Genomic DNA, 21957 nt, shown 5'->3' on the forward strand with positions numbered 1-21957 from the left:
CAGGATTTGAAGCCGCAGCCTTTTGGCCGGAGAGCGGATATGCTAACCACTTGGCCAACCAGGCTAAGTATTCAGCATATCCACTTTTACAAGCTTATGACAATTACTGTCATACTGTCTATGAAAATATGACAATGATATTTTCATCATTTGGAAACATGTTTTAATTTTACATTAGAATAAGAAAAGGATGGTTAAACTCCCATTCCTGGATGTTATCATCATAAAGAAATCTAACAATGGGTCACTCTGGAAGTATCTCATAAGTCTATTCACACAGGATGCTACTGTAACATTTAGTAATTTATATTTTATAGTTTATGTTATTGATTATAACGTTACTTTTTTCTCTATGTTTTCCCCTCTTACTTCGTAATTTTCGTGGTTGCTTGGGCTAGTACAACATGCCACTATGCTCTAATCTCTAACTCACATATAATACTATTATTTAACTACAGTCCTTTTGTAATCTACTTAGCTTACCCCCCCCCCCTTTTAATAGTATAGTATAGGCTATAACATATAGTCTCACACGTGCTAGTATCGTAGACTTAGGAAAAGCCTCTGGCAGGGACCAAATCCTTAATCAATTCAAATCTATTAATCCTTAAAAAGTTATTTTTGTTAATGACTGTGCCATTAAGGATCGTGTAAAAGAATTTTCTATCTTTCCTTTATATACAAAAGAATAATTTAGCTAAGCATGTATAATAAGTCTTAAATCAATTTTATCTCAAGCAACTCTGAATTACTCAGTCGTGGCTGTTACTTTACTCAGGTCACATAGGTTCGATTTGTTTTATGAGACAGTGCATTGGCTAACAAAGATCAGGCAAGCTATTAACAAAACCAAACATGGTTATTCTAACTAAGACAATTAACATACAAGGGAAATAGGACATATCATGTGTCTGATTCTCCACGCACTCATTAAAACAATTCACTTAAAGCATTAGACAAAGAAATTATTTACACTCAACTTATTAGACACATGGATGGATTTTAGCACCAATAATCTTGTTCTCATTATAAATAATAAAAGGCAAAAATTATACTATACACGTTATAAGCATTATATAATACAAGCACTATTCAAGATTACGATATTCTATTATACATATTCAAACTGACTTTTGGCTTTCTGATCTCTTCAACACATTATGCCATTTAGTTAAATAGAATCAACATCTATCGTCTGTACACACAAGCTAGGCCATTAACATAAAGCAATCTACTTACAAACTCACTATATCATTGTACAGTCCTGAATCCAAAAGGGTTAAGGATGAATTCTGCTGGTTCCTTTCTTTTTCTTGTGCAACGGCTGTGATCGGGCACTATCCGGTGGTTGTCGTCTTGCAAATTCCTTCCTTGTAACTTTAATGCATTTTTTTGTCGATGTTAGGAACTTCGTTGGCTACTAAAAATTAGCATGCACATGGATTGGTACATTTGTCGAAGAATTTTATGGAAGGATCTTGTAATACTGCCAGCAAACTCCCCATGATCTCCAAAACTACTGCTCATGGGAACTTGACTCCTCGAAAAGCTTGCCACAGGAACAAAAAATAAGAGAGCCTTTTATCCCTCAATCTCTACCTTTTATATCATTGGCCATCCCTCTAAAAAAATTCCCTAGATTTACTGGAAGCGTCCTTATCACCCACACTTGGGTTTTGTTTCAGCAGCAAAACTCATAATCCGGTAACCTTCGAGACTGTTGTTGACTTTCAGTTTACTAGGCTAATACTGTCTGAGCTTTTTAGATACAAATGCTTGTGATTCTACATTCAGTTATTTTAACATTATATTAAAATTATTACATTACATTAGGTTATACACATTCTTATTATATGTATTTTATGGATTATGTAAAATCAAGACCCTCAAGAATTGAGAATACTTGATTTTACAAATTTTTTTTCATGTAGTACTGTCATATCCTGTACACCCCTTGAGGGTACATGGCAGGAATTTGATGATGATGATGATGATTTTACAAAATGAAGATCAACTTAAGACAGAACTTCAAGTACTCTCGAATTTATTTGTTCTTAATAGTTATTCCAAAATAACAATTCACAAGATTTTGTTTTAGAATTGTCCTTCTTTCCATAATCAGAACATCGAGTACAAAGAATCAATCAATATTCCATATATTGGCAATCTATCGATAAGGATTGCTTCTATTTTCAAAGTTCATAACATTAGAGTGACATACAAGCTGATTCAAACCATTCACAGGCTCTTCAGGTCTCCTAAGGAGATGTCATCCTTTTTTACAACTATCCAGGAGTATGCACAATACCATGCTCATATAGCCTAGTCTACATAGGACAGATAAGCCATGGATTTGAGATGAGGAAGAAAGAACATGTTAGATATGTTGAGAATAAAAGAAAAAAAAGATCTGGTCTGGTCTTGCAAACCATACAGTAAAATGGGATATTTCTGGTGTGCTGTATTTAGAAGGAAACTTTTACTAGACTTTTAAAAGAATCTGTTAGTTATCCTTTCACAAGGATCTTTGAATAGAAATCAGCAACTCATTAAATGCAATCAGGAAATCTTTTAGCATTACAAATTTCAATTTTGCCAACCATCATCTCCAGTCTTTATCTGATAACAGCTAAGCAGCACAAGACTTCACACTCATTTTTCATTTATTTCCTTTGTGATGACTTTTCAACATTTGGACAATTTTGATGTTATCTGTTTGTTTTTTGTACTTATTATAAACTCTGAAGAAGCCACCAGTTTTGTGAGCGGAACTAATCAGTTATAAGTTACAAATTAACGACTAATAAAAAAAATCTTTCATAACGTATTAATAAAGGAATCATTTACATTAATTTAAATGCCTTTATTTATAAAATTTTCACCAAAGTTTCATAGCCATTGTCAATAGAATTATAGGAAAAACACAAAAAGGAAACAATTCAAATGAAAGTGTGATATTATGTGCACTATCAGATGCAGGAGAATAGCTCCATCTGCATTAATAGATATCCAAAATGAATTACAATAAAATAATTTAGTTACTTTAAAATATAAACAATATAAATTAATTACAAATTAAGGAAACATGAATGGTGAGTATTAGTCAGTATAACTTCCCAAAATTGAGAAAGTTTTAGGCAATCTTTTTTTTATTCAGGTTTGGGTGTGTGCTTCACAGCTTTCTTTGTACAATCTTTTCTGAAGAAAATAACTTTTGTGTAACACTTTGGTTTTGTTCCACTGAATCCTGTGTTTTGTGGATAATGCATGGCTTGCTAAACCAGATTTGATGGGTTTTTTGAGTGAAATGTATTCCTAATGTTCTTCAAGACAAATTTGTGCAGAATGACCAGTCTATCCATAATAAGCTGCAAGAGCAGGGGACTCTGTAAACTCTGGAATAAGAAAGAGGATATTTGTCTTTAGGAGAGATAAAGGACTTTTTTGTGAAAGTCCTTTAACATGTGTAAACAAATTCTGGCTATTTCTTCTTGAGGCAGGTCAAGACTATGGCCATAATTATTGGTTATTTTATTGATAAGCTTTATATTATAATCATTAGAGATAAAGGTAGTTCTGATAAACAGTTCTTTGTTTAGAAGTAAATCTGTAGAACATATTTTATGAATTCTGTCAACTAAAGATTTGATCACACTGCATTTCTGAGAAGGGTAATGATATGAGTTATAATCAATGTATTTACCAGTATGAGTTGTTTTCATCTGAGAACTATAGACTACCATTAGTTGACAGAGAATGAGAACATCCAGAAAATTAAGACAAATCTTCTACTTCCAGGGTAAATTTGATTCTTGGGTTTATCAAATTAATTATTTTTTCAAGAAATTCATGAAGATCAGATAAGGAGGAGTTCTGTACAGTAAAAACATCATCCACATATCTATACCAAATCGATGTCAAGAATATGTTGTTCAAAATGTTCCATAAAATAATTAGCTAGAGTTGGGGAAAGGGGAGACCCCATAGCTGTTTCCTCTATCTGTTTGCACAGTTTGTTCTGGCAGCTAAAGTATCCAGAATTAATGACAAAGTCAAATAATTTTACAACATCAGGAGGAAAGTCATTATGAAGTAATTCAATCATATCTGTCAGAGAGATATTTGCAAAAAATAAGACTACATCAAGACTTATTAGAAGACTGTGGGTTGCAAGGATAATCCTGAAATTTTATTCTTAAAATCTATTAAATTTTTTATGAAAGAAGCAGTTTTGTAAATGCAAAAAGAAGATTAGACAGGTATTTTGAGAGTTTTATAAGTCAGACATCCCATGCAGCTCACAATGGGATGCAACAAGAATTAAACTCCCAAGTTTTCATTCATCCAAATGGCAGCACAAGTCTATCCATCTGACTGCTACAGAGTAGATCAACACGAGGACTTTCCACTAGATGCATCAATCTTTTGTATCTCATGTTCAGATATACTGTTTGGAAGGTGTAAAGAAACTAATGTTGGTTGTTCTGTATATGTCTAGGAAATCTGATCAGGACTGCTTTAGAAGTGCCTTTACCAAGTTGCCATATGATGAATACCTTCCATCCTTTGTGAGTGGGTTACCAGTTTTCTCTCTAATCATTCACTCTGTGTCACAATAGGTGATTTCCTGTAAGAGAATGTAATAATCATCTCTTACAGGTAAAAGCTCTGTGCTTTTACCTGTACTCTTAATCCAAGGCATTAATGACCCTCTCTCACTAATCCTGTTGGTCACATCCATACACAATTTAGCTCAAACTTATTTGACAAACTTCTTATCCTTCTCTTTCATTCCATCTGTTCTTTGAAATAACTTTCTCCATAATGCTTGTCTGAGGGAATATAATATCCAGCTGTTTGAGAAACACAAACAGATCTTGTTTTCTCATATACACACAACACTGCTGTGGGAATAATACAGAAATATGGCTCAATGTTTCAAAATTGATTACAGTATCATTATCCAAGTGATGGACTATGCATTACTAGCACATAATTTCAATGGATCCCAAAGATATAGGATCTCAGCAGAACTCAACAGTTTCAAATGCTATTAACTGAACAATTAGATAATAAATCCCACTAGCAGATAGAATAGCTGCATGGACATACTGATTATAAATAAATATAATAAAAACAGAGAGTGACTCACACAACTCCTCAGGTATTATTGTAGAATAACTTATGACTCACTTTAAAACCTTTTCTTTTGCAATATGTATAATATATGTAACAAGCTTTATTATTATACATATATTTTCTCTTATTTTTCATATATACATCTCCATTAAATATAATATACCTAATAGTACAACTGCATGCATGTACTGATGATAGCATAGCAATTCAGATGCTGATGTGTATAAGTTTTATCTTGAATTAAGTGCCTTCTTTCCTTTCACTTATAACACTAATGAATTTTGAATGACTTCTTTTGCTAATAGTGGTGTTTCAGTAGGTGAACAATTTGAATTATATTTACACTTCTGTCAACATAAGAGCCCAAAACAAAGATTTAGTAAATGCTGTTTAAAGATCACACAATGAAATTTGTTTATTATTTTTTACTGAAATACTAAATATTAAATGAAACAATGAAAAAAAAAACTTTACTTTGGATCTTAGAAACTGAAAGTATAAAACATGATACATGAACAAATGCCAAAATGAGAACTAATGTGCAAAGCAATAAAGAAGAACATTCAAGTTTTGAAGAGTTCTACTGGATGGTTACAGGAGAGGACCAACAAAGTCAGTTTCCTCCTATGGAATGCAACTAATTTTGAAGTCTATTTATTCTGAAAAACCAATTCCAGAGAAAATAATTTTTCTGTCAAATTCACATTATAAAGAACTAATTACTGTGATCCATGTGAATTCTCTATACTTGAATGTCAACATACAAAAGAGCTTCACAATTATACATTCCACAAGTACTATATCATAATCTAAACCTAATCATGCATTTTGGTTTGCTACCATCACTTGCGTTGTTCAAACTCACCTTCTGCCATCTATAAACAGCTAACTTTTCAGAATTATCCTTTCTTCCCGAAGATATACTTTTACTTAGCGCTACTGTAATGGCTATCTCTTCTCCACTTTGTTGCCTATTTAAAAAGACATTATCAATGCCACATAAAAAAAAGGAAAAGTTATATTACAAAAATGAAATGTATATATCATAAACATGAACACTTCAAGCAACCTGATGTGACTGCTGCAAAACTTTATAATCATCATAACAATAATGTAATTCTGGTAAACAGGCTTACATGTTGGCTATTCATAATTATTATTTTTTAGAAATAACTTATACTAAAATATTAATTGTAAAAACCTTAATACTTTCCTATATTTTGGCAATGTTACATTGCCTTCATCAGGATCACAAAAATTATGTGCACACAAGCACTAAACATTGGGCAAATAAGGCTGAAGAAAGGCAACCAAAGTTGGGGCTAGAGTTCAACCCTAGGAGTGTATCCAGGCCATTCCATTTACAGCAATAATGTATTATCATTTACACACAAAGAAAATCATAATAGGTTTTGTACAGGTGGTTTTCATGATAGGTTTTCATGATCTTTTTAATCTGCATCCAGATTAAAAAGATGTGTAACAGGAAGGAGACCTCCATATTCTGAGAATATGTGGAGAACACATCTGGGCTTCTAACCCATGTACAATCCTTGCCATGTCCCATTATAGCTATTCTCCTACTACTAATAGATAAATAGCAGATAATCTATTTGTTGGATTAAACCATAAACAAATACAATAGCATAACATGAAGGAATGAATCGTGCAGTACTCACATAAACAAGGCCCAGACTCTTTATTCCAAGGATCAAGACAAATGAGGAAAGTCAGCAAGTGGAATAATCTCAAACTGAGAAGGAAGGCATGATCAACATAAGCATCAGTGGAAAATAGCAAGAGTTAGCAAAAGAAATACAAAAATATATGTGAACACAGCAGTGTCACCAATACAAAGAAAACAGAACAAATAAAGTATTTCTAAATACTTTTAGCTAGCCTGGTTTAGCCAAGTAGATAGCACTTATGCTCTGCAACCAAATGTTGAGGGCATGTGTTTGCAAGTGTCTTTAGGTGATAGACCAATGTCACTGCCCAGTGTGACCATGATAACACTGTCAGGTTATCATGGTCAGGTTAACCTTATTTACTGCAGGATAAGCAGGAACTTGAAAAAAAATTATGTTCAATCTCTAGAACAGGGTTATTGGATCATCTAATCATTAGCCCACCCACGATACTAACGTATGACAGGCTCACAACATTTCATAGTGGAATTCACATAAAATAACTACGAGAGGATTTTACATTCAGGTTCAAGAATACGTTCATAGTCAATGAACGTATTCTTGAACATTCATCATGTTTCAATGTTCAAGATGTTTCGACCTCTGTATTGAAGTCTTGGGCAAAGAGGGCTGTGATATTGGGCGGAAATATGTTTTATAAGAGAAGAATAGTATCACTGATCAGGACATTAGTGAAAAACGGCAGTTATATTAAAGCTGACTAATAAATCTTCACTGTAGAGTGTGGTGTTTCTAATTTTTTTTATGAAATGTCTATTTTTTTTATGTAGGAGTGGGAATGACCTACCACCTCCTTGAGTGCGGCCACTAGTTTCCTGGCTAAGTGATAATTAGGGCTATCGATTCCATCAACTATCAGTCGTAGTGGCATATTTGTTTAGTTATTTTTGACAGGCGATAAATTCTGGGAGAGCAGGCATAATGCAATATAAGTTTTTTGGTTGTTTCCTCTGGCCATGTGATCATTAATTTGATTAATTCTGTTGTTTTCTTTTTTTTAATGCAGTTTGTAGGGTTATAGTTCACCATTTCATACATGTTGTAGTCAGATACCAATTGGTTCATTTTTTCCAGGCATGCTGTCCGATCAATGACAATGGCAGCATTGCCTTATCTGCTTTTGTAATTAAGATGTCTCTGTTAATTTTTAAGAATTTTAACAGCCAATTTTTCTGATCTGGTTAGGTTGCAACTTAGTTGTTTATCAGAGTTTAATATGTACCATGTTTCCATTCGCATTTTTTCGGCTAAATTGGAGGGGAGGAATTTTAGACCTTTTTCAATGTGATAAATGAAATCTAATTTGTTAGCTGACCTTGGTGCAATAATGTAATTCAGGCCTTTCTCCAGAAGTGAGAGTTCCCTTGCATTAAGATTGTAGCTGGATTTGTTGATAACCTGACAGTGGTCCATTGTGATTGGTTGCTCCTTTGCCTGTAGGTGATTAGCTGCTCCTTGTATTGTTGGTTTGTAATTGGCTGTTCCTCTGAATATGGCATCAAGAATGTCTATTGCTTTCTTGTTATTTTAGTGCTTGAAACTTGAAAAACTATTAGTTTTTCTTTGTTCTTAAGTAACATGTGCATTGCCAAGTCATCTCTAATCCTCTCTAGAATATCCCAAATATCACGATTTATGTAGCTTGATAGCTCTGATTTTTGTTGTATAATGCTGGCTTGGGTAACTGCTAAATTTTTGCAGGTTTTGTGAATCTGTTCTCTTAAAAAAGCTTTTTCCAAACAGGCATAGATACAGAATATACTTTGGCAGAAGTAAACTTTTTTTTTTAGCTTAATGCAGTTAGGTATCAAGTTGCTGTCTCTACATTGTTTTAGAAACGCAAGCCGATTAATTAACATAGAAACACGCATTTTCATCTTACCATAGTGGCTACATTGCTTGTGGGTCAAACGTGTGACAAATTATAATTTTTACCTACAAAAAGAAGGTACAGCCATGGGCCCTCCCCTCCAATAGCTAACTTTTACATGGAAGACTTTGAGCAACGAGATCTAGATTCAACCAGCCTAAAGCCTGGCTCAGATATGTTGATACTTTCCCTATTCCTTTACGTCTTCCTTCAGGCGGCCTCTACTTCACAGTCTACTGCAAACCTATACACACAGACTAATACATAAAAATTCATACTGGCATCCAACACAAAAACTAGGAGTCATCAGTACCCTCAAACACAGAGTCCTAACAATTTGTTTCAATGAACAAGCTCTGTACCAAGAATTAGAAATATTAACCAAACATTTGTAAAAAATGGTTACGATAAAAAAACAGTTTACAAGATCCTCAATAAAAATGCCATTAAAACCAAAAAAAGATTAAAAGAATGTCATAGCCATACCCTACATTAGTGACATTTAATATAAAATAGATAGAACACTACTTAAATACAACATTAAGGCAATCTTCAACCCTCCCAGCAAAATTAAGAAATTTACTCAGTTCTTCCAAAGATCCTCTTCCATACCTTGTCTGCCCAGGGATTTACAAAATTCAATGTACCTGTAACCTACCTTACATAGGGGAAACAGGATGTACCATTCCAATCAGAAAAGATGAACACAAATGCCACATTAAATACCTCCACTATGGTAAAACAGTAACAGCCTATCAGACCACGCACTCCAAACATGCCACAGAATTGACTGGAAAGGCACCAAGTCCTTACATTGCACCAAAACCCATTTGAAAGAAAATTCAAAGAAACTTGTGAAATGCTGAAACGTCATCCAAATCTGAACAAAAATGATTGATTAATTATTCCAAGAATGCAGACAACCCATCTTCAACCTGTATCACAATCAGAACAATTCCTAACAGAAGAAAATTTCAATATGAGAGTACTTTAGAAATTGTTTAATGAAGTTCCATTTTTTTTTTTTTTTTTTTTTTTTTTTTAAATCCAGAGGTCAGGCTATGGTAAATGATTAACAAACATGCAGATACATCTTACTTTTGTATAGGATAGTGCCATGTAGCTTGTATCCTGTATACATATGTTTTCCTGATGATGGCCTGAATACAGAGGTCGAAATGTTGACTGTTACTTTCTTAATGTTAAGTAAAGTAACTATTCTAATACATGTGTTGTGTCTCCATTAATTCTTCAGTATGAATGTCACCATCATGTAACCTTAAAAGAAAGGTTCAAGAATAGATAAGATTTTAGGCGGAAGATGAATTTCAGAGCTCAATGCGAGACCCACTGTTCTGCTTATTAGAATTTTTAAGGCTTGAAAAAGTTCCATAATCTCTAGGGCACAGTTTTTAATTACGTATGATAGTGTGCAACTGCTTGTGGGTAGGATTCAGAATCACAGAATGTCATGAATGGAAGACGATTTTTACCAGGATTCTCAGGGAAAAAACTATCCACTAGTAGATAAGATTTTTTTTATGTTTTCTTTCTTTGAGTACTAAACTGGGATTAAGAGTTATATTTATTAAACCAATAACTTAGAGAAATTTAGAAATATTTAATTTACTACTGCTTTGCCTTCATATGATATTTTGCATCCAAAGTAATCAGAAAATACAATTGATTCTCACTCTAGAAAATTCATAGATATTACAGGAATAGTTTTTTTTTTTTTTTTTAAATTTCATAATGGATAGTTTGCAATAGCAAATTGCAAACTAAAGCAATTTGCTATGCTAAAAGCAATAGCAAATTGCTTTTAGCATAGCATGCCACTTATGGAACTTTGGTTGGACTTTGAAGTAGTTTTGACACAGACTTGATTGTATTATTGACTTTTACTTCAGGCTGAAATTTATCTACAAACTAACACTTTTTGTTTATTCAATTGATATTTTTATTGCATATCATTCTGCTAGGATGTTTAGAATTATATACTGCATATGATATTAAAATGTACTGATAATATTTAGTTACACAATATGCTGTTGTAATAAATTTGGTATGAAAATCAAAAATAAAAAGACAAAGACAATGGAAATAGGCAGAAACATTGAAAATTTCAGCTGTATCCTGAATGGTGAACCTATAGAACAAGTAAAACATTGTTGCCAGTAGCATTCAGCTATTTAGACAATTTTTAGTGTAGATGGCAAATTAAATACGGAAATAGACAACAGAATTAACAAAACTGATAAGGTATGAAGTCAATAAATGTATATGGAATAAGAGAGAAATTAGTCAAACCATTAAACTAGTTGTATACAAGACAGTGTTCAAACCAGTTTTAACTTATGGATCTGATAGCTAGGTTAGAAATAAAACACTTGACCAAAGACAGAAGCCCTCTGACATGAGAGTCCTGAGAAAGATTAGTGGAGTGAACAGATGGCATCAATGGCAGTATCACAGTAAAAATGAGGATATTAGGAAAGAACTTGCCATTGTTGCCAGTAGCATTCAGGAATGTACTAGTAGAGATAAGCTCAGGTGATATGGTCACTTAAACAGAATATGAGAGGAAAGATTAGCAAAACAAGTGTTCTTTGCCAGGTTGGCAAAAAAAAAAAAAACCAGGAGGAAGACCAGGATGTGGATGGATTGATACAGTAAAAAGTGCCTTAAAAGATAGAAATATAAGATCTAATAATACTGGAGTCATGACAGATAATAAATATTAATTTGGAGGAAAATTTTTGATCAGAAGTTAGTAATGGTGTAGCTTAGTCATGTAGTACTATCATTATTATCCTGTACATCCCATGAGGATACATATCAGGAATTTAATGATGACATGATCAGAACTACAATGTTTTGTGTTTTTTATGTGAATTGTAAAACATTAAGATATTAACAACTGCTAATAATAACAGTTATTCTCACAATTTTGAAATTATATTGTAGCATAATGCACAGCACTAGTGGAGAATCTAGAATGTCTACAAGAGAATTCTTTAAGTAATATGAAATAAAGAATTAAAAATGATCCTTAAATATATTTAAGGTTCATCTGTTTTAAATTCTTAATTTTTTTAATTTATTAGAATGGTCTCTATTTGATAGTAATTACTACACAGATAATACTACAAGAGAATCGAAACAGTTTTTTTTTTTTTTTAATTAGGATTGTTTATACATATATACGTACTTTGTAATGGCTTGATATACACTTTGGAATTCAGGCTTGTTTTCTAGATGCCATATATCAGTATGCATAAGCTGTTCACTGGCAAAAGATGGACGAGTAAAAAATGGATGCATAAGTGCAATACCTAAAAGAAAATTTGCAAGGTCAGTGGTACAATTTGACAATAATATACAATAATTGTTATATCTCCTATATGAAATTATCCAGTTAATGAGATTATTAGAAAGATATGCCTTACAAACAAGTACACTTTTGTTATAGAAAAGTCATGAGTAACGTATAGGAGTGCTTTAATAATTAATGGAACATTTGATATACTACTGCATTGTCACCACTATCTACATATCACAAATATTTACATAAAACCCTTTAAGAGTGAGATTACGCATAAGTAGCTAAATCTATATGGTCATGTTTTGTTTATAAAATGTTTACAAACAACTCCATCAGAAAATGTCATGGTAACAACAAATGAATAAACTTTGGAGGTAACTTATAATCAGATACATCTGACATGATAAGTGAAATAAGCTGCTATTACCAAAAGAAACTATAAGAAAAACAATGAATCAGGTCTTGTTCAGACAACTCTGACTTCTCTAGACAATGGCAGAGAAATGCACATATATTTATGTATATTTTCAAAGATAATCAGCATTGTTAAAAGCACCTACAACAGGGATTTTCTTCAAAATTCATTTTATCTATTATTTATAAGGTATTTCAAATAACTGTTACTTATTGGATTTTTTCACTGAGACATGAGTTTAGCATTAATGTATTTCCCAGTATAAATTGATTTTCTGTGTGCAGAGACTGTAGACTACCATTGGGTTGACACAAAATGAGAATGTCCAGAAAAGGAATACAATTGTTATCTTTTAGGATAAATTTGATTCTTGGATTTACTGAATTAATTTTCTCAAGAAATTCATGGAGATTAGACAAAGAAGTTCCATACAGGAAAAATATCACTGAACATATCGGTACTAAACTGATGGCTTAGGTGAAAAAAACGTTCAGAATGTTTTTCTGAATGTTCCATGAAGTAATTAGCAAGAGTAGGGGAAATGGGAAATCCATGGCTTTTCCTTCTTTCTGCTTGTATAATTCATTTATAACACAAATAATATCACGTGCTTTCAATTCAATTGTCTATTTTTATGTTTATCTCTTTTTACTGTATCAAAAATGGCTATAAAACATAGCCGAAAATTTTACAGAAATAAATAATTAATTTATATAAGTCACTTTAATAATTATTTATTATTATAATGGTACTATTAACCTCTCTACCAGCCAGAATGTACATATATGTCCAACAAAAACTGGTTATAATTCATACCCCTGTGGAAAGAACAAGGATAAGAAGAGCAATTTGGATATCATGTCCATTAGAAGGTGAAGGTGTGATAATCCTTCATGCTAAGGAGAACACTTAACCAGATTATTGTGTACAAGCTATGTTCAGTTACCTATAGCAAGAAATGCAGCTGCTTGCCATTTGCTCGGTAACTTCAATCTTAGTTATATTAGACTAAATACCTACAAGTTGTATTTATTTTTTCTACTTGTTTTTTTTTTTTTTTGGTATAATTATAGTATTTAATGCCAATGCAAAATAAAAGATCTTTCATACTTTCTTCACTTAATGTTGTATCACCTTGGAAGATCAATGTTATTATCAATTTTTTTTTTTTTTGCTAATTATCTTATTCGCCATTCATTTTATTCTCCCAGAACTTAAGACGATTCTTTTATATATTAATGAAAATCAGAATGTTAAAAATAATTCAGCCCCTATTTGTTCCAAATAAAGTTTTCTTTATTTTTTATTCATAATCTTAGTTTGAAGATTAGTTCGCAGATTGAGTGAAGCTCGCACTTTTACGATTTTGCTTTAGAGAGAACTATGCATAAATCTCGAATCATATCATGAAATGTATAATCTTTATAATGTATTCTGTAGTTCTTTGCACTTCAACTTTCTTGGTTTCCCCAAATTGCGATAATTGGCTGTTATGAAGTAACAGCCAATTATCGCAATTATTACAAATTGAAATAATTGGTTAAAGATACCAAGCAATTTTATACCTGGTTTTACTCCATTTCCCAAGTAAGCAAACAGACTAAAAGTCAAGTTTGCGCCTGCAATTGATGCAAGTCTAACTGATCCCAGGCGAACTTGACTTTTAGTCTGTTTGCTTACTTGGGAAATGGAGTAAAACCAGGTATAAAATTGCTTGGTATCTTTAACATATTTATACCCAAGGTAAAAATACTTTCTAGAAATAATTGGTTGTCATGAAGTAAACTGTTATGTACATATTTTCTGCTAATTTCGATATTATAAGGCAGTTCTGAAGTAACAATACTTTCACTATAGTTTATCATTCAAAACATGTATAAGGTGCATCTCGCCAAAAATGAAATTTCATTTCCAGAATTTTCATAATAGAATTAAAATTGTATTTTGCCTTTGATGGTTAACTCCCCTCTGAAAATTATCACACACACACACACACAGACAAAAAAAAAAAAAAAAATACTGCTAGGCAGGGCCATACTTACACTTTTCCAGAGGCAGGTGGGGCACAAGGCACTAGAGTGCTCTGCAGGACCTCCCTCATTGTTTGGGACCCCCACCACCTAAAGCCTCATGCACCTGTGCATAAGAATCCTGCTGCTAGGTAACATATGTGCACTTTCTTTTTTTGTTTGAATTTGTTATTTTTCCCAAGTAATTGTACCAAATAACTTTTAATATTCTGATACTGAAATTAAATTCTGATTATTATAAATTAACAAATTTTGTATATTTTCTCATTTATATTATTTCCTGAATATTATAAATCATTAAATTATGTGATAGTTTATGCTATGTAACATATGTGCACTTTCTTTTTTTTTTGTTTGAATTTGTTATTTTTCCCAAGTAATTGTACCAAATAACTTTTAATATTCTGATACTGAAATTAAATTCTGATTATTATAAATTAACAAATTTTGTATATTTTCTCATTAATATTATTTCCTGAATATCATAAATCATTAAATTATGTGATATTGGGGAAAATTAATGTTTAGAAAAACAGTGTCATCCTACAAAAGTAATATCAGAACAAAATGTTTCAAATCAATCAGAAAGTTGAAAAACAAAATAAATTTCTGTGTGTATTCAGCTATTGCGTGTGACTTTTCAGAGTGTTGACTGAGAAGTGTTCTTACCTCTCTTTCTCAGCAATCTTCATTAGCTTACAGCCTGCTACTTGAGCAGAAAGGAATATTAAACGATATTAAGCAAGAAAGCAATTATATCTAAGACGCAATTCATTTCTGAGATGGCAAGTAGCAGCAAGAGTAGCAGAAGTTTTGAAGTAGTGATACTATCCCTATAGTTTATCATTCAATACATATATAAGTGCATGTGCTGCACCTTATGCCATTCAAAGGCAGATTGAAATGTAAGCAGTATATTCCCAAAAGAATGGGGTGAAAAAAAAAATTTCGGGAGATGCAGAAAAATTGGAACCTTCGCCTTTCAAGTAACTCTTATTCTACTGAAGATGATGAGGGAAATTTTACTAGCTCTGGAGATAGTGATTTTGCCTGCAATTCAGAGTGCAGAAGATGGGTGATCATCACTAAATGCACACCAGGAATTACTGAAAAATTGACAGCAACATCTTAGGCTTCTTCTGTCTAGATGATATTCATTCTTTCATAGTGGAACAGATTTACCTTTATGCTTGCCAACACCATCAGCAAGTACAGTCTGCATTCTCGCAGTACACTTTGGAGCCCAATAGATATCAACATGCTACTTGCATTTATAGCACTTTTGATTATGTAAGGCATCATGAAAAAGCCCACTCTTGAAATGTATTGGTCTACAGAATGGATTCTGAACATGCCAATGTTTTAGATGTTATGATTGAAAAACATTTCAGTCTCATCATGAAGTATTTGCATTTTTGGAATAATGAGGAATATGAGCAGGCAACACATCCTTGCCCAGTCCTCAACAAAATTTATGATTTTCTGATGAAAAGCCGTCAGAAATTTAGATCTCTATAGATTCCTGAGAGAGACGTGAGTATTGATTAAAGCCTTATGCTATTGAAAGGCAGATTGAAATGTAGGCAGTATATTCCCCAAAAGAGAGCAAAGTATGTGGTAAATTTATGCATTCTGAAGTATAAAGTGGATATCTTTGGGATTTCAAACCTTATACAGGAAAACAATCTGTACTCAAGCATGATAAATATTCAGATCTTCTCTTGTCAATGAATGTAGTAATGGAATTACTAGGTTAGAATTACAATGGATAACTACTATATGTCCTGAACTTGCTGATTTGCTTTTACAGCACCATACAGATAGTTATTGTTCCTAAATGCAAAAGATGAGATGTGTCTCCAGGTCAGGCATCAGGGAAACTGTCAAAGGGAACATCTTTGCACTATGTTGTGGGGGGGGGGGGGGGAGAGTATTTTTCTGCTGTCTTCCATAGAGAAGCATGGTTTCAAGAAAGACAAACTCATTGCTGCATGTGCATACAATGATACTACAGGAGGAGTCTACAGGTGCAATTAGTAGCTATTATTTCAGCCTGTAATGAGGAAAACTATAAAAAATATTTTAAAAAATTGGACACATATTAGATTTTATTCCAATCAGGGTTCCAATCAGCAGCCGCTTAGTAAAAAAAAAAAAAAGCAGCAACTCTCTCCAGTTGGCTACCTAAGCTTAGTTGTCTCAATCAAGAAAAATTGTAAAGTCGACTAAGGCTGTGATTTTGTTTTGATTGGAATTATGACAGAAACAGCTATGAGGTAAGTACATTGTGTGTTTGATATTTTCCAGTGATTTGCCTGTTTGCTGAAAAACATGACTTCCTGGTAGGGGAAAATCCATCATCTCAGACTCTTAGCTTATTTTCAGTTGAAAAGCCCTGATGAAGGTTCTCTCAGCACTACATAGGCTTCAAATCCAGGTTTTCTAACAGAAGAAAACTGTTAAACTCTCCTCACATCTGCTTTAGAGGCATATACTATGCACCACATATCTCATATTTGCAAAACACATGTTCACCAGCAAATCTGTTTGTTTTGCATGTGGGGAAGAGCCCTAATTTCTAAAAAGGAATAAAACTGAGATAATTTTTCTACTGTTTTGGAAACGGAATTTATAAAAAAAAAATCTCATGGTCACAGTTCTTAGTGAGCAAAGTTTTCTGGATAAGCTGTGGAATCGTCAGTTTTCCCACAACTAGCAAATGCAAAAGACTTAGAGGAGTTCCCACTATTCATTCAAGCTTTACATTACTTGAAAGGAAAAACATGAAATATTGCTACTTTCTAGAAAGTAGCAATATTTCTTTCAAGAAATATTGCTACATTATAGAACATAAAAAAATAGTGTTATTATTATTAATGTTGTTAGTAGTACTCATAATATTTTACTACATGTGAGATAAAGGGAGGACTCTTTTCACGTGAATATCAATTTATATCAGAAAACTTTAAACTCATAATGTAAATTGTATTCTATAATAACAGAACAGTGATAATAACAATGGTTACATAACAATAATATAATATTTTATTATTCTCTATAATTATTATTATTCATTCAGGAAAAATGAATAAAATAAGATTAACTATTGCTGTTACTATCAAATTTTTCATTCCTAATGAAAAAGAAAGAAAAGCAATTACTATTCAAACATGCAATTTTCCAAATACCCAGAGTAATCCTCAGCAGAAGATGCTCATGTTATCTCATAACACTCAAATTCTATTTTTCATGAAATATCCGTTTTTATCAAGGGAAAACATGCTACAATTGAAAATTAAATTATTTCACTTAAATAAATAAATAATAATGTGAACACATTTCCCTTGCCAACACACATCGCTAATATGATATGGGTTCCAAATTTCTTATGTGGGAGATATATATAAAAGATGCCTTAATTATATTGGTTCGCCAATTATTGCCAATCGCCAAAAATTAATTATATTGGTAATGATGGTTCGCCATCTTTATCAAAGAATGGTAGTATAAAAGAGATGATTCAGTGTACTAGCTGCAAAATGTACGCTTTGTGGAGTGTGGTCGGAGTGTGGTTAGATGATAATAAAGGAGTGAATGTGTGTAGAAAATGTAGGGAGAATGAGAAATTGAAGAGTAGTTCGGATTGTGAGTGTGATATTTTTGTCAAACTTCAGAATGAAGAAAATAGGGATATGACAAGAAACGGCGAGGTTGTACCAGAGAATTGTGAGAGTGTGAATGTAGAAAGTGTGAATGATAGTACTAATGGTTTTACTGAGAATAAAAAAGATGAGATAGACGCAATGAGTGAGATCGCGTTGTTGAATGGTGTGATACAAAGGGCAAAACAGCATCTAGAGCGTATGAGCAAAAGTCGACTGAATGAACCAGCCAATAATAAAAAGTATGACAGGAAAAATATACGTATGAGTGTAAACATGAACAAAATGAAGGATATAGTGCTGTATGGAGACTCGTTAGTACGAGGTGTGATAGTAGAGGATTTGACAAAATCGTACCAACCTGGTGCGACCATAAAGGATGTAACTGAGTCTATTAGAGAGCAAAAGGAAAGGGTGAAAGAAATGATTGTTGTGGCAGGTATGAATGATTTGAAAGGAGACAAAATGGAAATGATAGAAGACCTGAATGAACTGTTTGAGGTAGCAAAAGAAAAGAGTGAGAGAGTTAGAATGATTAGTCTTTTGCCACGGTATGACAGTGAAATGTTTAAAAGGAGGGCCATAATTGGGAATGACTTTATGCGTGGGTTATGTATGACGAGTGGTGTGGAATTTGTGGATGTGTGGAGTGAGTTCGATGGGCGAAAGGATCTATATAAGATGGATGGCTTGCATTTGAATGGTTACGGTGTAAGAAGACTTGAGAAAGTGTTGCTGAATGTGGTGGATGTGCAAATTCAGGGAAACTAGATTTATTAAGGGGAGGGGGGGTAAATATACAGTCCTTAGGGAGGCAGTTGAATGTAAGAATGAATATAACATGCCCGAGCGAATAAGGACAACAAATCAGAGTGGGATAGTTAATATAAGGCATCAAGGTAGGGTTGGGGCTAATGAGGGTCTTAAATTCATGTACACTAATGTTAGGAGCATTAGGAACAAGAAGGAAGAGTTTTTGGCCATGGTTGGTACTTCCAGACCACAGGTTATTGGTATTAGTGAAACATGGCTGACTGTAGATGATATAGCTAGTGGGATTGAATGTGATGGGTAAAGTGTGTTCACGAATGACAGGGAGAATAAAATGGGGGGAGGAGTATTGTTGATGATAGCTGATGAGCTGCAGCCAAGGAGAATAGAAGTTGAATTGCAGGATAGAGAAAAAAGCACATTTGAGGCCAATTGGTGTAAAATTGTGGCTAGCAGAACTAAATATACAATTGGGTGCTGCTATAGACCGGGTGATGGAAAAGATGGTGGTGACAGTATGAACAAGCAAATAGAAGAAATGAGTGGAAGGAGGGTGATTATTATGAGAGATTTCAACTATGGTCACACTGATTCGAGTGAGGAGAGGACACACGGGAGGAAGGAATTGGATTTTATGCAGTTATTAAGGGATAACTATCTGCGACAGCATGTAATGGAAAATACTAGGGGTCAGAGAGTGCTTTACCTAGTAATTACATCTGAGGATTTGGCTGTAACAAATATGACCACATTGCCACCAATCAGTGAGAATGATCATAGGGTCTTGATTTGGGAGGTGGCTAAAGGTGTAGAATTTTCAATTAAGACAGGGTACATGTGGAATTATCGGGCGGGAAAGTATGACAAGCTTAGGAGTTTGATTGGTTCAGTGCCATGGCATGTACAACTGCAAGGACTAGAAGTCGATAGTGCATGGGAGGTAGTTAAGAAGTGTTTGCATGAAGCAATGGCTGACTGTATACCTAGAGTCCGAATAATAAATCAAGTAGGGGTTAAATGGATGAATAACACCATTAAGCTTGAGCTGCAAACAAAGAAACAGCTATGGAGGGAATTTAAGGAGAAAGGTGACCAACAGGCACACGAACAGTATAAAGCGCAGACCAGAAGGGTAACGAGTGCGGTAAGAAAAGCAAAAAAGGATTACAAAAGAACATTGGCCATGCAGGCTAAAGAGAATCCTAAACAGTTTTTTAGATATGTAGCAAGTAAAAGGAAAAATGTACATGGCAGAATGATTTTAAAGAATGCCGATGGTAGGGAGGTAACTGAATCAGTTGATATAGTTGAGTTACTGAGTGAGCACTATGCAAGAATATATCATCCAGGTGGTGACATTGCAGAAACGAATGTACCAGTAGATTATACGGGAATTGGTGAATGAAGTGGAGGTGAGTAGTCTATTGCATAACCTCAATGTCAATAAATCTGTGGGATTGGATGGTATACCAACTCGTGTTGTACGAGAAGCAGCTAAAAAATTGTCAGTACCCTTGACCATTTTGTTTAATTTGAGTCTCGGGTATGGGTTAGTCCCGAGGGGTTGGAAAGAGGGGAAAATAGTTCCACTCATAAAGGTGGTTGCAAGACTGCTGTTGTAAATTACCAACCGATTAACATATCAGGAATCATTGTCAAGGTCTTAGAGAAATTAGTCAAGAAAAGAATACAGGATTGGATAAATGAAAATGGGATATTGTATGGGGACAACATGGTTTTGTGAAGGGTAGATCATGCCTCAGTAACTTGCTCATGTTTTATAACACAGTGACGGCTGAACTGGATAGGGGTAATGGGTTTACAGTGATTCTACTGGACCTTGCCAAGGCCTTTGACAGGATACCACATGGAACCCTAATCAGTAAACTGGAGCAGATGAGGATAAATATAGGATTGGTTAGATGGATAGGAGGGTGGTTGAAGGAGAGATACCAGAGAGTGGTTTATTCAGGAGTGGAGTCAAAAAGACGTCTTGTGACTAGTGGAGTGCCACAGGCTCTGTTCTTGGACCACTGCTTTTCAATTTGTTCATCAATGATATAGGAAAGGATTTGAGAGGAAGTGTTCACTTGTTTGCTGATGATGCAAAGTTGGGTAGAGCAATTAGAGTGCACAGGATGTCAAAATTTTACAGGATGATTTGGATAGTTTGGAGGGCTGGGCTAGGAAAAATGGATGTCAATTTAATGTGCCAAAGTATAAGGTTATGCACTTTGGGGTGAAAAGAATTGCAGCAGTATATCGCATTGGTGGAACCGTACTCCAGGAGATTGATGAGGCCAGGGATTTGGGAGTGTTGGTGGAGAGGGAATTGAAGTTTAGGGGACACATTGCAAAAGTGACTAAAACAGCTCTCCAAATCACTTGGCTTCTGAAAAATACTTTAACATGCAGAGACAAACAAGTTGTTGTTCCTCTGTATTGAGCCTTGATAAGACCCCATCTGGACTACTGTGCCCAGTTATGGGCACCAGGGTTTCTTCGTGATGGGGAGGAAGTGGAGAGGATCCAGAGATGAGTAACCAAGATGATAGCAGGTCTGTGGAATGAACCTTATGAGAATAGGTTGAAGATTTGTGGGTTGCAGAAATTGGTCGATAGGCGAAGGAGGGGTGATATGATTGAGACATTCAAATTACTGAAGGGTTTCTATAAGATTGATCCAGAAGATATTTTTGAAAATATGACTGGTGGTGGGAGGACTAAGAGCCATGAATGGAAGCTGGGCAAGAGCATGGTTGACAAGGGTGTTAGAGCTAGGTTTTTTACTTGGAGAGTAGTGAATGAGTGGAATAAGCTTCCAGAGTCTGTTGTGGGTGCTACGACCATGAATGAGTTCAAGGCAAGGTATGATAGATACTGTGTGAATGTCGAATAGTTGTTCTTGACATGATGTTAGGGCCTCCCTCGATGAGTCTGTCGACTCCTTGGAGTTGCCCGGAACAACAACAACAACAATAATAATAATAATATTCCAAACACCTCTGAATAGTACATTCTCTAAGATGTTTTATT

At 34.0% G+C, this 21957-nt stretch overlaps 1 protein-coding gene across 1 annotated transcript in view; it reads right to left on the minus strand.

The window, feature by feature from the left end:
* LOC150108527 (VWFA and cache domain-containing protein 1-like) overlaps positions 1–21957 on the minus strand; it is a 420515-nt gene that overhangs the window by 181921 nt on the left and 216637 nt on the right. The window contains exons 13-14 of the mRNA XM_090415949.1: positions 11930–12053; positions 6005–6110 (exon numbers count right to left, since the gene is read on the minus strand). Of these exons, the coding sequence (XP_090272075.1) occupies positions 6005–6110; positions 11930–12053 (230 nt within the window). The remainder of the gene's footprint in view (positions 1–6004; positions 6111–11929; positions 12054–21957) is intronic.

The sequence above is a fragment of the Typopeltis vanoorti genome, chromosome 3 (assembly GCF_054136105.1).
Source record: "Typopeltis vanoorti isolate ZY-2024b chromosome 3, IOZ_Tvanoo_1.0, whole genome shotgun sequence".
NCBI lineage: Eukaryota > Metazoa > Arthropoda > Arachnida > Uropygi > Thelyphonidae > Typopeltis > Typopeltis vanoorti.